The sequence below is a fragment of the Ranitomeya variabilis genome, chromosome 4 (genome assembly GCF_051348905.1).
Source record: "Ranitomeya variabilis isolate aRanVar5 chromosome 4, aRanVar5.hap1, whole genome shotgun sequence".
In the NCBI taxonomy this organism is placed as follows: domain Eukaryota; kingdom Metazoa; phylum Chordata; class Amphibia; order Anura; family Dendrobatidae; genus Ranitomeya; species Ranitomeya variabilis.
Genome location: NC_135235.1, coordinates 296,899,823 through 296,916,564, shown reverse-complemented (window position 1 = coordinate 296,916,564; position 16,742 = coordinate 296,899,823). Strand labels below are relative to the sequence as shown.

Sequence of the window (16,742 nt, the reverse complement as noted above, 5' to 3'; positions counted from 1 at the left end):
GTGTGCTTGACCCCCTGATTGCCCTAGTGCTGCATGTGTGCTAACCCCCTGCTTGACCTTGTGCTGCATGCGTGCTCACCCCCTGCTGCCCCGGCACGGCATGCATGCTCGCACACTGCTTCCACTAGTGCTATGTGCACGCTTGCCCCCTGCCCCTTTTCATGCTGGGTACACGCTCGCCGCATTCTCACTCTGGTACTGCATACGCACTCGACTCCTGCCCCCCACCCTGGCTTTATGAAGGTGCTTGCCTCCTGCCCCCAGCACCATGCGCTTGCCTCCTACCCAGCCCCCAGCTCTGCATGCTCTCTCGCCTCATATTCCCCTCTGGCACTGCATGCGTACTCGCTTTCCCCTTAACCCCTTTCCTGACACCATGTCCAAATTTTCAGTTCAGGCAGAGTGCTTGCTCTGGACAAGTTGAGCTGTCAATCTACATTGGAGGAGGTTGTGAGGGATGGTAATTAAGGGACGCTAATTTGCATAATGATCAAAGATAAAGATATTCTTCGACCCTGGGATGTAGTTGCTGTGGCCTGTATGTCGTTCCTTAAGGTACTGTCACATTTAGCAACACTGCAGCGATCTAGACAACGATCCCGATCGCTGCAGCGTCGCTGTGTGGTCGCTGGAGAGCTGTCACACAGACAGCTCTCCAGCGACCAACTACGCGAAGTCCCCTGGTAACCAGGGTAAACATCGGGTTACTAAGCGCAGGGCCGCGCTTAGTAATCTGATGTTTACCCTGGTTACCAGCGTAAACGTAAAAAAAACCAAACACTACATACTTACATTCCGGTGTCTGTCCCCCCGGCGCTGTGCTTCTCTGCACTGTGTCAGCACCAGCCGGAAAGCACAGCGGTGACGTCACCGCTGTGCTTTGCCGGCCGGCGCTGACACAGTGCAGAGAAGCACAGCGCCGGGGGACAGACACCGGAATGTAAGTATGTAGTGTTTTTTTTTTTTTACGTTTACGCTGGTAACTAGGGTAAACATCGGGTTACTATGCGCGGCCCTGCGCTTAGTAGCCCGATGTTTACCCTGGTTACCAGTGAAGACATCGCTGAATCCGTGTCACACACGCCGATTCAGCGATGTCTACGGGAGATCCAGCGACGAAATAAAGTTCTGGCCTTTCTGCTCCAACCAACGATGGCACAGCAGGATCCTGATCGCTGCTGCCTGTCAAACTCAACGATATCGCTAGCCAGGACGCTGCAACGTCACGGATCGCTAGCGATATCGTTCAGTGTGAAGGTACCTTTAGACATGAAGCATGGTTGGTGTAATGTTCTTCTAGGCGGTCGGTACTGTTGCTCCTTTCTCACTGATCCAGCGTTGCTTTGCAGGCACACTCATGACCTGCGGATTCACCAGCTGCAGGTGCGGGTCAGCGGCTGGGAACAAGTCAGCCCGGTGTCTGTGGATAAAGTTGGGATATTCTTTCGCTATGCAGCTCCCGATAAGAATTCTTCGTCCTCATCAGTAAGACATTATACAGAATTGTTTACCGTAAAATTGTATTAATCTGGCATTTCACAATATATATTTCTTTTTTGTTTGTAGGTCGGGAGTCCGATAAGCAGAACCAGTATCATACATCCTCAGGTTTATGTAAGTCAGCCTATATCTACCGTCAGCTAATCTTTAAATGTGGTCCATCACTTCTCCTGACATATCTAAAACTTATATGTTTTAGCAAATACTTGTATTTTTATATTCCCCTTTTATTCCTTTTGGAAATGTAGAAATAATTTGACAACTGGGTGTTCCCATCCTCCTTGTATCTATTCTGTCCTATGGAGTCGCCTTAGGACCATCCATATTACTAGTTTTATTCTGCTTTCTCCACTTTTGCAGTTCTCGGCGCTGCCGCCGGTGCGTGTTGTGTTTGCTGTCACCATGGAAGGCAGTGCTCGTAAGGTGGTGACTGTGCGATCATCTCTGATTGTCAAAAACAAGCTCGAGATCCCAATGGAGCTTCGGCTCGACAGCCCGTCAGCCCCAGACAGTAAGTAGCTACGAGCGCTCACTGTTTGGCTGCACCGATTCTGAATGTCATAGAGCAGTGTTCCCCAACTCCGGTCCTCAAGAGCCACCAACAGGTCATGTTTTGAGGATTTCCTTAGTATTGCACAGGTTATTGAATGCTTGCCTGTCCAGGTGATGCAATTATCACCTGTACAATACTAAGGAAATCCTGAAAACATGACCTGTTGGTGGCTCTTGAGGATCGGAGTTGGGGAACACTGTCGTAGAGTAACCAGATTAAAAATAGTTTGAAACCAAGAGCTGCAAGTGCGTTTTTTATTATCAGGCATTAGAAGGCACAGTATGATAGCTTAGACAGACATGGAGGGTGCTGCTTTCTAGTGTTTTATCTCATTCAGAGCTGGATTCACAGCTTCACTGCTCAATACTTTTTATATGATATCCTTTTTGCTGCTGTTTCTAATCAGGCACTATATTAGAGTAGGGACCCCTCATGTCTCTGTGTATACTATGTATGGAAGATGTCTTAGCAGCTAGTCTCCCTTCACTCACGCAGAGACAACTGAAAATTAGAGAGCGCTTGCAAACATTGGGGGGCACAGGAAATCAAGGAGTGCCACCAGTAGGCTGACACTAAGGGAAAAAAAAGTCAGCTCCTCCTTAGCAGGTTACACCTGTCTACTGGAAGCAAGCTTCTCTGTGTAGCTTAGTGTCATGTAGGAGGCAGACACAGGCGTCCATCGTATCATACTCTTTGTATTTGCAGAGCCGGTGATTCTCCCTGCTGTGATGCCCGGAGATTCATTTGCGATTCCATTACATCTTACATCCTGGAGACTGCAGGCTCGACCTCGAGGGATGGGAGTGTTCTTCTGCAAAACGCCAATCCACTGGACAAATGTTACCAAGACCGGAGAAGTTTCCAGCAGTAAACGCGAGTGTCACTCCATGGACACGGAAAACAGCAGATATTTCAGGTGACAATAAGTGAGGCTTTATTATTGGGGGTGTCCTGTCATATATACGGCATCAATAACTGACCTTAGGTCTTGATTTTTTTATGTAAATGGCCATCTGGTTGACATTTGGGGAATTCGAAGGCCAAGTCACCACCTTAAATCTTTTGCAGGTTTTTCATACAATTCCTGTATAATTTATGCAGTCCTGATTGTCAAGTTGTGCAATATATTTTCCTTTAAAATTTGTTTCAGGTTCTGCGTGGCTCTGAGGAAAGAAAACTATCCCGATTACATGCCATCAAATATCTTCTCAGACAGCGCTAAACAAATCTACAGACAGCCGGGCCATACCGTCTTCCTGCTGCCCACTGTGGTCATCTGCAACCTTCTGCCATGTGAGCTGAACTTTTATGTCAAAGGTACAGCCCTCCGAGGAACCTTAAAGTCTGGGAAAGAGATGGCCCTGCACACTGCAGATACATCGCAGAACTTTGAACTTGGTGAGTTCTTCTACTGCTATCCCCTATCGTATAGGAACTGTTGTAAAGAAAAGATGTTTAGCCATGGGAAAAACTTGTAAATGTGATAATTTGTAAGTTGAAAACAGGAATGGAGCAGAATTTTTAAAATATAAAAGATAACTAAATACATCTACAATGGGCTAAGAGTAGCCCATGAAGCTTCCTTGTGGACCCATTTTTTTTTTTAAGTTTTTGATTAGGTTGCAGTATGTTGGCATTATTATATACCCTCTGTTTTCCTTATATATCTTTGTTCTCACCATGTAAGAATTGTTCAGCAGTCATCCTTATCCTACAGTGGCCTAATTTACCTCCAGTTTTCCACTGATGGGGGTGTGTCTCTAGTTACTAATCTATGCTCTATCTTTGGACTAGAAGACAGACTTTTTAGCAAGAAAAATGCCTTGCTAAAAAGTGCATGCGTCTTACAATTCACAGTCGGCTTCCTTTGTGATCGAGAGGATCATTCATATAGCATCCTTCCCTATCACTAGAGAGAACCCTTGCACAGTTATTTTGTCTGTGACCGACCCTGATCTGTCTGATCAGTGCATGGCAGTAGAGGAAGCAGATTGGGACCAGCATATCACCATTGGCTTCCGTCGGTTCCAGCATACAATAGGATAGCAGTAAACGAAATCTGAGGTTTTAGTTAGTAGGACATTTCATGATCTCAGATGCCTGGAAACAAAGTGTGGGCAAGCAGAGCTGTGTGTATACTGCAGAGCTATGTCTGTATGTGTTCTGGTCTCTCAACATAGCTATGTGTGTGTGTCTACTGTGTGTGCAGCAGTGTTGTGTCTGTTGCAGAGCTGTGTGTATATAAAATATGCATACTGCAGATCTCTGTGTATCCTGTATGAGCAGCAATATTTATGTTCATTCTGCAGAGCTGTGTCAGTGTGTTGTGCATGCTGCAGGGCTGTGTTAGTGTATGTTGTGGATGCTGCAGAGCTGTGTGAGTGTATAGCGTGGATTCTGCAGAGCTGTGTGAGAGTCATTCTACAGACAGCATGGAATGAATCCAGCTGTCTCTAGAATGAGAAGAGTTAGCGGAGGGGTGGCAAGTGACATGGGAGACCGGCCTGCAGCTTCCAACATGCCAGACAGTCTGAGGGATCTGTACTAGACAGGGGAAGGATCCACAAAAGTACCAGACCTCATTGATCTGTGGCATTAGTTACTTTTTTTTTTTTTTTAAAGTGTCTCTCATATTTTAACAGGAATCGCGGTGGAAAATTTTCAACACTGCAAGGAGCTGCTGATCCCACCCGGGACTCAAAACTACATAGTCAGGATGCGACTTTACGATGCCAACAAGAGACAGCTCAACCTCACCATACGCATCATGTGCCGGGCAGAGGGCTCCTTGAAGATATTTATTTCTGCTCCTTATTGGCTGATTAATAAAACAGGTTAGTTGTTGGTATCACTAATCAATTATTACATGGGTGGTGCCAGAAATTGTATCACTAGCGTCAGGATTTACAGGATTAGTTACTGTAGGAATACAAAAGGTCATGTACAATTGTGGTTCTCAAATATATTGGGAATTATTTTACAAGCGAAGATGATCATTGCAAATATTTGCGTCACATCACACTTCATTACATGTGATCCCTTTTTTGGTTCCATTTACATAATTTCTGCAGTTCTCTCGCCCTAGCATAATCGTTCCCCCGCTGCAGCCCTAATTGTACAATTACTGTTCTCGGAAATACATTTATAAACTTTGCACACTCTGATTCCTTTCATTTCTATGGTTCCGAAAACACAACTGTGTTACACTTTCTCCTACATCTCATTGGGGGACACAGGACCATGGGTGTTATTCTGCTGCCACTAGGAGGACACTAAGGCTAGGTTCACATCGCGTTAGGGCAATCCGTTTAGCGCTAGCGGATTGCGCTAACGCAATGTTTATTTAGGGGCCGCGTTAGGGGTCGCGTTAATGTCCCCGCTCGCGCAGATCCCCGATCTGCGAGAGCGGGGAACGGACCTCGGGCGCGCCACAGAAGAACGGCACATCGCTAGCACGAGCCGAAAAGGGCATGCGCTAGCGATGCGCTACAGGGAAACTTCACATTGCTGTCAATGGGTGCGCTAACGGACCCGTTGCACGGCGTTAATTGCGACATTTTCGCCGTGCAACGCTGTCCGTTAGCGTGCACACATTAACGCAATGTGAACCTAGCCTAAGTAAACACAGAAAGAATAGCTCCTCCCCTGCAGTATACACCCTCCTGCTGTCTCTTAGTGAACCAGTTCTTGCTTAGTGTCTGTAGGAGGCACTTGGGTCTGTTTCAGACCCCACCATTTTTATTTTAATTTTTGATTTTTTGTTCTATTTTTTCCTTTAACGGAGCGAATGGGGGCGGCGGATCCTTTCTAGGCTCCGATCTCCCCCGAACCATCAACAGGCAAGTACGTGGAGCGTCCCTCCCGTATCCTTTCCTGCAACGTTGGATGCCAGCCCTGAGCTCATCTTGCGGGCGACGGTTCCTTCGCGTTCCGATCTCCCCCCTCCATAGCAGGCGACCACATGGAGTAGCCCTCCATCTACCTCTCCTGGAGCGAGGTGCATAGCCGGACATATTATGAATGGCGTCTATGCAGCCCCCTTCTGCATCACCACTGATATAGCGGATGACGCATGGCGGAAGAAGCTCTCCACCCCCTCCCTGACTATGGCGACGGTGGATTGAGCACCGGCCCACCGCATCTACCGTGAGTACACTGCGGGGGCCGAGGCGCTGGGGGGTCCTGGTCCCCGGGGTATGGGAGGTCCGCACCTTAAAGCCCGCGTCCGTGGGTGGTCTGCAGTGCAGCAATTCCTTCAGAGAGTGTGGCTTAAGAATGGCGCTAATAGCGTTCGCGGCGCTGCAGGCTGCAACCGCAGGTTTAAAATTTAGCCCCCGGCTTTTCCCTTTCATACAGGCAGGAGTTTTGGCCACGCCCACTGGCAATTACCGCCGCCCACTCTTTCTGGCGCTTCTCGTTCCCTGAGAGAGACTTTCACTTCCTGATCTCGGCGGCCATCTTGGTACACCCACAGGGCTGATGCTGCAGCGCTGCTCCAGCATTTTCAATCACAGCCTTCAGGATTAGCGATTCCTGTGCATAACTCCCTTGGCATCACACTGCGGACCTCCCCTGGGGACTCAAGACACAGGACCATGGGTAAGCTTCAGAAACATAGCTTAACCCTTCCCCTGCTAGTAAGCGCTTTCCTCCAGGCTTTACTATGTCTCAACCAAAGCCTCACAAACAGTCTGGGAAAACCCACACTGTATTTTTCACTGCATGTACCTCTTGTAAGGTATCTTTACCCCGGGGTCACAATACAGCATTATGCACAGCTTGTGAACCGGTGACGGCTCAGGAACCACCTGTTGCTGATACTGAACCCAGCGAGCCTAGTACCCCTGAGTGGGCTACCTCCCTTTCCCGGTCTATGGCATCCCTGGCAAAAGCGTTAGACTCGTTCCGAGACCCTTCCTCTAACCAGGGCACTAATACGGACGACGCTTCCGATGGTCAGAACCCCTCGTACTCCAGGGGTCGTACCTTGCCAAGGAGTTCTCACTCCTCCAGGGAAAGGACTCATGCCATACCCCCAGACCATCACCGAGTTTCGGGTTCTGAGAGCTCCACTTCTCGCTCCCCTTCCATGGGGCTAGTAGAGAACCTGTTTCAGAGGACGATTCTGACACGTCCCTAGATCAGGAATTTGATCACGTTCAGGAGACTCTCGACTTTCTAATTGAGTCAGTGAATAAGGCTTTGAGACTTGAGGAGGAACCCTTATCTAAAACGGATCATGCCGTGTCCTTTAAGAGGACCAAACGAGCTCACAGAGTGTTCGCCACTCATCCCGAGTTTAAGCAAATTGTTGAATCTCACAGGATCCGTCCAGATAAACGATTCATAGGGCAGAAGCCCATGGAGTCCTAATATCCCTTTGCCCAGGATCTAAGAAAAGATTGGTCACAATCTCCCCTGGTAGATCCTTTGGTATCGCGCCTGGCTACGAAATCTGTTTTATCCTCCTCGGAGGGCGCCTCTATTAAAAATCCAACCGATCGTCAGATCGACAATATGGCGCGTTCAGCTTTTCAAGCCTCAGCGGCCGCACTCTTTCCATCTTTTGCCGCTACGTGGGTGGCTAAGGCTATGACCCACTGGGCTGAGGTCTTGTCTTCAGCAGTACTGGATACCAATCTTCCCCCCGAGATAGCAGACCTCGCTACTCAGATAGCCAGAGCTGGAGATTTTGTAGTGACCGCGTCCCTGGATGCCGCTGACTGTGCTTCTGAAGCAGCAGCAAATGCCATCACCATCCGGAGGTCCTTATGGCTCAGGGACTGTCGTGCGGATTCTACTTCCAAAAAGTCATTGACTTCTCTCCCATATCAGAGCTGTCGCCTTTTTGGCGAAAAGCTCGACCAGTTAATTTCTGATGCCACTGGAGGGAAGAGTAAAATTTCTTCCACAACAGAGACCCTCTCAGCCTTTTCGGAACCTGCAACCACAGGCTCGGTCCCGATTTTTTTCGTTACAACTCAAACTGGTCCTCTACTTCCACATCTCCCGGTTTCGGCCGGGCACAACGTGGAGACAAAGGTTCACAGGCCTCTTTTAAGCCTTCCCCTTCATGGAGAGGCAGGTCAAGGCAGCCGGGATCCAGAGGCGCCAGAACGGGCAGACCTTCCACACAATGACTACCTGCTTTATCCGGGGGACACCCTCAAAGTATGCGGCTGCCTGCTTTCCTTCAGTGCCGCGTGGCTCTCGGTCGTTCACGACGAGTGGGTCCGCGATCTAGTGTCCTCCGGATACAAGATAGATCTCTTATCTCGTCCCCCGTTTTTTTCCTGTCTTCTCCTCCCAGGGCAAAAGCATCAGAGTTCTTCAAAGCTATAAGCTCTCTGAGAAAAGACAGAGTTATTATTCCGGTCCCTCAAAGCGAAAGGTTTCAAGGTTTTTATTCAAACCTCTTCATTGTTCCAAAGAAGGATGGTACAGTACGGCCCGTAATGGACCTAAAACTGCTGAACAAGTTCATCAGGGTGTGACGGTTCCGGATGGAATCGCTTCGCTCTGTCATCGCCTCCATGGAAAAAGGCGAGTTCCTGGCGTCTATAGACATCCAGGGCGCATACCTCCATATTCCTATTATACCTTCTCACCAAAGGTTTCTTCGCTTTTCAGTTCAGGAAGATCACTTCCAATTCGTTGCTCTGCCCTTCGGCCTCGCCACCGCTCCCAGGGTATTCACCAAGGTCAATGGCGGCTGCCGTGGCCATACTCCACACCCGAGGAGTGGTGGCGCTCCCGTATTTAGACGATATCCTCATCAAAGGCCCCTCTTTCCGCTCCTGCAAGGAAGCCGTGGCCATCACAATAAATACCCTTTCTCGCCTGAGTTGGAAGATAAACTTCAAAAAATCTTCCCCAGTCCCGGCTCAGCGAATTTCCTTTCTAGGAATGATACTCGACTCGTCCCGGGGGTTGGTTCTTCTCCCCCGGAAAAGATCTCAGTCTTACAGCGAGAAGCCGAGAAGCTCAGAAGCTCTCAGCCTCGCTCTCACTCTCTGCGCTTCAGTATGAGAGTCCTCAGCAGGATGGTAGCAGCTCTGGAGGCGGTTCCATTTGGCCAACTACACCTCCGTCCTCTACAGCATGCCCTCCTAGCTGTTCGGGACAGGAACCCGTTCTCCCTAGACCGTCAGTTCCTCCTTCCCCAGCGAGTCAGACAGTCTCTCAGGTGGTGGACATTGAAATCCTCCCTGAATCAAGGGAAGTCTTTTCTTCCAGTACACTGGCTGGTTGTGACGACAGACGCCAGTCTTCTAGGCAGGGGAGCGGTGTTCCTTCATCACACTGCTCAGGGCTGCTGGTCCCCCCAGGAATCACGCCTTCCAATCAACATCTTGGAAATCCGGGCGATCAGGCTGGCACTTCTCCAGTTCCATCCCTTCCTAGCAGGTCGCCCAATCAAGATTCAGTCCGACAACGCCACTGCAGTGGCATACATCAACCGCCAAGGGGGAACCCGCAGCAGGGCGGCCATGACAGAGGTAGACCACAACCTCCGATGGGCCGAGGAAAACCGCTCAATTATCTCTGCGGTTCACATCCCGGGAGTGGACAACTGGGAGGCAGACTTCCTCAGTCGGCAATGCCTCGACTCCGGGGAGTGGTCTCTCCATCCGGAGATCTTCCACTAGATCTGCTGTCGTTGGGGAACCCCGGACGTGGATCTGATGGACTCACTGCTGAATTCCAAGGTTCCTGGCTTCATGGCTCGGTCCCACGATCCGGCAGCCATCGGGGCAGACGCTCTTGTACTCCCGTGGCATCATTTTCGGCTTCCGTACATATTTCCCCCGCTTCCTCTCCTGCCGAGAGTCATCAAGAAAATCAGAGCGGAGAGGGTACCGGTAATCCTGATTGCGCCAGATTGGCCGCGCCGGGCGTGGTACGCGGAACTAGTTCAACTAGTTGCCGACGTTCCCTGGCGATTACCGAATCGCGCAGATCTGCTATCTCAAGGCCCCTTTTGCCAACAGAACTCAGAGGCCCTGTGTTTGCTGGCATGGCCGTTGAGTCCTGGGTCCTAACCCAGGCAGATTTCTCTCCAGAAGCCATAGCTACCATGATCAGCGCTAGAAAGCCTACGTCTATGCGTATCTATCATCGCACTTGGAAGACTTCCTTTTCATGGTGTAGCGACCGAGGACGTTCTCTACATTTTTCCATCCATTCCATTCTCCAGGTCTTACAAACGGGTTTGGACTTGGGTCTCGCCCCTTAGTTCTCTCAAGGGGCAGATCTCAGCCCTGTCTGTTCTCTTCCAACGCAGGATTGCCAACAGATTACAGGTCATGACATTTATTCAGGGAGTCTGCCATCGGGCGTCCCCCTATAGGATGCCGTTGGAACCATGGGATCTTAATCTGGTCCTCGGAGTTTTGCAACAGGCTCCTTTCGAACCTCTACAGGAGGTTTCCCTGTCTCTTCTTTCATGGAAAGTTGCTTTTCTAGTTGCGGTCACCTCTATTAGACGAGTCTCCGAGCTGGTGGCTCTGTCCTCTCAGGTTCCGTTCCTGAATTTTCATCAGGATAGGGTGGTTTTGAGGACATCCCCTTCTTTTCTACCGAAAGTTGTATCCTCTTTTCATCTCAATGAGAAGATTGTCTTACCGTCACTCTGTCCGGCACCAGTCCATTGCATCGAGAAGGCCCTTTACACACTGGATTTAGTGAGAGCTCTTAGGAGATACATCTCGCGGACAGCGTCTTTCCACAGGTGTGATGCCCTATTCGTGCTCCCGGAAGAACCAAGGAAAGGATTTCCCGCTTCCAAGGCGACAATAGCCAAATGGATCCGTTCGGCTATTCAGGAGTCCTACCGAGTCAGAGGTCTTCCTGTCCCAGCAGGGATTAAGGCTCACTCCACTCGGTCAGTGGGCGCGTCTTGGGCCATCCGGCACCAAGCTTCGGCAGCACAAGTTTGTAAGGCTGCGACTTGGTCCAGCCTGCATACCTTTACAAAACATTACCATATTCACTCTCGGGCCTCGGCAGATGCGACCGTCGGCAGACGAATTTTGCAGGCGGCCGTGCCGCATCTGTAACTTGTGGGTACAAGCAGCAATTGCAGTTAATTGTTTCCCACCCAGGGACTGCTTTAGGACGTCCCGTGGTCCTGTGTCCCCCAATGAGGCGTAGGAGAAAAGGAGATTTTTGTGTACTCACCATAAAATCCTTTTCTCCGAGCCAATCATCGGGGGACTCAGCACCCACCCTGTTAGCCTATTGGCTTTGGTTTTGTTTTGAGTTAACTTGGTTTTGACATAGTTCATCCTTGTTAAATATTAAGCTCCTACTGCTTTGTTACCGAACTGATTCACTGAGAGCCAGCAGGAGGGTGTATACTGCAGGGGAGGAGCTATTCTTTCTGTGTTTACTTAGTGTCCTCCTAGTGGCAGCAGTGTAACACCCATGGTCCTGTGTCCCCCAATGATTGGCTCGGAGAAAAAGATTTTACGGTGAGTACACAAAAATCTCCTTTTCTTTTATTGTTGATCCTAATGTATTGCTTCTCTGGTTTGACCGTTCTCCCAAGGGGTTCTGCAGCAGATGTGGATATTGGGTATTATGTGCACCACAACGTTTAACCCTTTGAGGTGCTTATAGACTTTGGGATTCTTTTGCAGGTTTGCCGTTGATTTTTAGACAGGACAACGCCAAGACAGATGCTGCCGGCCAGTTTGAAGAACATGAACTTGCTCGGAGTCTGAGTCCACTTTTATTCTGTTACTCAGATAAGGAGCTGCCAAACCTGTAAGAGAATTGTTTAAGTTATTCATATCTTTACCGTATATTTCATGTCTTACAAATACAGTGGTTTGCAGAAGTATTCACCTTCCTTGCTTTTTGCCTATTTTGTAACATTATAGCCTATGTTTAAATATTTTTGTAATCCGATTTGTGTGTGATGCAGAAGCACTAAATAGTCTAACTTGGTGAAGTGAGAAAAATATATGCATAAATTAAATTTATGGGATCAAATAACTAAAAATGGGCATGTGCATATGTATTCACCCCTTTTGCAATGAAGCCCTTAAACATTTCTGGTGCAAGCAATTCCCTCCATAAGTGCCCTGATTAGTGACAGGAAGACCACCTGTGTGCAATCTAAGTGTCACACATCTGTCAGTATATACACTTTACCTTTTCTGAAAGGCCACAGAGGCTGCAACACCATTAACAAGAGGCTCCACTAACCAAACACCATGAAGACCAGGGAGATCTCCAAACAACACCGTGAAGACCAAGGAGATCTCCAAACATCACCATGAAGACCAAGGAGATCTCCAAACATCACCATGAAGATCAAGGAGATCTCCAAACAACACCATTAAGACCAAGGAGATCACCAAACAACACCATGAAGACCAAGGAGATCTCCAAACAAAACCAGAAGACCAAGGAGATCTCCACAAACAACACCATGAAGACCAAGGAGATCTCCAAACAACACCATGAAGACCAAGGAGATCTCCAAACAACACCATGAAGACCAAGGAGATCTCCAAACAACACCATGAAGACCAAGGAGATCTCCAAACAACACCATGAAGACCAAGGAGATCTCCAAACAACACCATGAAGACCAAGGAGATCTCCAAACAACACCATGAAGACCAAGGAGATCTCCACAAACAACACCATGAAGACCAAGGAGATCTCCAAACAACACCATGAAGACCAAGGACATCTCCAAACAACACCATGAAGACCAAGGAGATCTCCAAACAACACCATGAAGACCAAGGAGATCTCCAAACAAGTCAGGGACAAAGTTGTTGAGAAGTTCAAGTCAGGGTTGGGTTATAAGAAAATATCAAAATCTCAGATGATCCCCCGGAGCACCATCAACTCAATTATCATCAAATGAAAAGAACATGTTACCACAACAAACCTGCCGAGAGCGGTCCGTCCACCAAAACTCTCAGCCCAGGCAAGGAGGGCATGAATCAGAGAGGCAGCACAGAGACCAAAGGTAACCTGAAGGAGCTGCAGAGTTCACAAGCAGAGACTGGAGTATCTGTCCATACAACCACAATAAGCCATACACTCCATAGAGGTGGCCTTTATGGAAGGGTGAGCAGAAAAAACCTTTACTTACACAATTTATAAGGCTCGTTTTCAGTTTGCCAAAAGACATGTGGGAGACTCCCCAAATTTATGGAGGAAGGTGTTGTGGTCAGATGAGACCAAAATGGAACTTTTTGGCCACATTGGGTAAATGCCACCAAACTAACACAGCTTATCACACAAAGAACACCACCCTTACAGTGAAACATGTGGCAGCAGCGTGTTATGGGTATGTTTTTCGACAGTAGGGACAGGGAAAATGGTCTGAGTTGAGGGGAAGATGGATGGTGTGAAATACAGGGATATTCTTGAGCAAAACCTGTTTGTCAGTGATTTGAGACTGGGACAGCGGTTCACCTTCCAACCATCTGACTAGATGGAGCTACAGCAGTTTTGCCTTGTGAAATGGGCAAAAATCCCTGTGCAAGATGTGGAAAGCTCATAGAGACTTATCCATGGCGACTTGCAGCTGTAATTGCAGCAAAAATTGCCTCTACAAAGTACTTACTTTAGGAGGGTGAATAGTTATGCACATTGAAGTTTTCAGTTATTTGTCCTATTTGGTGTTGACTTCATAATAAAAAGAAAACCAAATGTTCACAGTTGTAGGCATGACTCTGCCCTGTCCTTCAAACCGCACATCCAAGCTCTTTTCACCTCCTGTAGCCTCCAGCTCAAAAATATCTCCAGAATCCGTCCTTTCCTCATCTGTTAATCTACTAAAATGCTTGTGCATTCCCTCATCATCTCCCGCGTTGACTACTGCAACATCCTTTTCTATGGCCTCCCTGCTAACACCTTTGCACTTCTCCAGTCCATCCTTAACTCTGCTGCCCAACTAATTCATCTCTCTCCTCGCTACTCCTCCCCTTCCCCCCTCTGCAAATCTATTCACTGGCTCCCATTCCCTCACCGTATCCAGTTCAAATTACTAATACTGACCTACAAAGCCATCCATAACCTGTCTCCTCCATATATCTCTGAATTAATCTCACGATATCTTCCCTCACGTAATCTCCGGTCCTCCCAAGACCTCCTTCTCTCCTCCACACTTATTTGCTCCTCACCCAACCGCCTCCAAGACTTCTCCCGAATATCCCCCATCCTCTGGAATTCTTTGCCCCAACAAATCCGACTATCAACCACATTCAGATCCTTCAGACGGAACCTGAAAACCTACCTCTTCAGTAAACCCTACAGCCTGCACTTACCCTACTGCCTCCCCACCACTACCGAAGCTACCGCCTCACCAACACCGGAGCACCTGCAACCCCCAACCTATTGTCTCCTTCCCCACCATCCTGTAGAATGTAAGCTCGCAAGGGCAGGGTCCTCACCCCTCTGTATCAGTCTGTAATTGTTAGTTTGCTTACTGTAAGTGATATCTGTAACTTGTATGTAACCCCTTCTCATGTACAACACCATGGAATCAATGGTGCTATATAAATAATAATAATAATAATAATAATGTTCTTTGCATAAGCTGATGCAAACCCTAAAAAAAACCAGTGAAATTCCAGGTTGTGAGGTAGCAAAACATGAAAAATGCCAAGGGGGGTGAATACTTTGTAAAGCCACTGTATATACAAAATATCTATTTTTTTTTGTCATTTTGAAGGGGTGGGCAGCACTACTTAATATATATGGCCAGACAGATCTGGTACACTGAGTGTAACTTCTTAAAATTGATTGCATGGATTATATTTACCAGTAAGGTATAAACTCCTTGGTTGGGTGTAATTATCATTGTTCTGGAAGCACGCTCCCTAATTTTTAATTTTCATTTGTTATAGCTGCACAATGAGAGTTGGGAAAGGCATCCATCCGGACGGAATCCCAGGCTGGTGTCAAGCGTTTTCTCTTGATGGAGGTAGTGGAGTTCGAGCTTTAAAAGTTATTCAGCAAGGAAACCGCCCGGGTCTGATCTACAATATAGGTGATGTAGCCAAATGATGCCTCTGTTGTGTCGTACATTTTTGTACCTATGTCTCTCTGGATTAACTGCCATCAGTTGTCTCATTCCCTGCATTTTCCTCTTTTCATTATTCAAAAACTCTGTGGTTGTTACATATTTCCTTCTTGTCTTTCTTTGCTTTTTCTCCTTTTCATTTCCAATCGTTTTCTTCTTGGAATAACTGCTCACCAACTCCTTCATGTCCCCTTTCCCCTCTGGTCTTTCCCAACTTTTCCCCTGGTCTTTCTTCACCTTTCCCCTCTGGTCTTTCCTCAACTTTCTCCCCCAGTCTTTCCTCCCCTTTCCCCCTCGCCTTTCTTCACCATTCTCCCCTCGCCTTTCCTCACGTTCCTCCCCTATTTTTTCCTCTACTTTCTCCCCTGGTCTTTCCTCGCCTTTCCCTGCCTGTTTTTTCCTCACCTTTCATTCTTCTGGTCTTTCCTCACCTTTCTCCCCCTGGTATTTCCTCACTTTTCTCCCCCTAGTCTTTCCTCATCTTTCTCCGCCTGGTCTTTCCTCACCTTTTATCCGCCTGGTCTTTCCTCACCTTTTATCCGCCTGGTCTTTCCTCACCTTTCTCCCCCTGGTATTTCCTCACTTTTCTCCCCCTAGTCTTTCCTCATCTTTCTCCGCCTGGTCTTTCCTCACCTTTTATCCGCCTGGTCTTTCCTCACCTTTTATCCGCCTGGTCTTTCCTCACCTTTTTTCCCTTGTTTGTTCCTCACCTTTCTCCCCTGATCTTTCCTTGCCTTTCTCCCCTGGTCTTTCCTCGCCTTTCTCCCCTTGTCTTTCCTCGCCTTTCTCCCCTGGTCTTTCCTCGCCTTTCTCCCCTGGTCTGTCCTTGCCTTTTTCCCCCTGTTTTAATCTCACCTTTTTCCCCCTTGTCTTTCTTCGCCTTTCTCCCCTGGTCTTTCTTTGCCTTTCTCCCCTGGTCTTTCCTCGCCTTTCTCCCCTGGTCTTTCCTCACCTTTCTCCCCTGGTCTTTCCTCACCTTTCTCCCCTGGTCTTTCCTCACCTTTCTCCCCTGGTCTTTCCTCATCTTTCTCCTCTGGTCTTTTCTCGCCTTTCTCCTCTGGTCTTTCCTTGCCTTTCTCCCCCTGTTTTTATCCCACCTTTTTCCCCCTGGTCTTTCCTCATCTTTCTCGTTCTGGTCTTTCCTCACCTTTCTCCCCCTGGTCTTTCCTCACCTTTCTTCCCTGGTCTTTCTTTGCCTTTCCTCCATGGTCTTTCATTGCCTTTCTACCCCTGTTTTTATCTTACCTTTTTCCCCCTGGTCTGTCCTCACCTTTTTCCCCCTGGTCTTTCCTTGCCTTTCTCCCCCTGGTCTTTCCTTGCCTTTCTCCCCTGGTCTTTCCTTGCCTTTCTCCCCTGGTCTTTCCTCGCCTTTCTCCCCTGGTCTTTCCTTGCCTGACTGCCCTTACCTTAACATTCCTCCCCTGTTCCCCCGACACACGGAAAGAAAAACACACAAAATTGATTCATAACTTTTATTTGGAGAGTAACCATAAAATATCTCTCATCTTAAAAACACAACAACCCTTTTGTTGGAGGGGTAAGGTCGCAGCTTTTCTTGTTAACCATCGGAAGTTGTGGGGATATGCCGCCGGACTCCCGACACGTTACCCAACTTAATCTTCCGCTAACACTGCG

The 16,742-nt window shown here is 48.1% G+C and overlaps 1 protein-coding gene across 2 annotated transcripts in view; it reads left to right on the top strand.

Annotated features, from left to right (window-relative positions):
• The window catches only part of VPS13D (vacuolar protein sorting 13 homolog D), a 280,917-nt gene that overhangs the window by 147,066 nt on the left and 117,109 nt on the right, over positions 1-16,742 (top strand). For both annotated transcript variants that reach the window (XM_077250276.1, XM_077250275.1), the window contains 8 exons: positions 1,350-1,485; positions 1,567-1,614; positions 1,861-2,011; positions 2,759-2,969; positions 3,204-3,451; positions 4,696-4,887; positions 11,695-11,821; positions 14,932-15,074. In XM_077250276.1, coding sequence (XP_077106391.1) covers positions 1,350-1,485; positions 1,567-1,614; positions 1,861-2,011; positions 2,759-2,969; positions 3,204-3,451; positions 4,696-4,887; positions 11,695-11,821; positions 14,932-15,074 — 1,256 coding nt within the window. The remainder of the gene's footprint in view (positions 1-1,349; positions 1,486-1,566; positions 1,615-1,860; positions 2,012-2,758; positions 2,970-3,203; positions 3,452-4,695; positions 4,888-11,694; positions 11,822-14,931; positions 15,075-16,742) is intronic.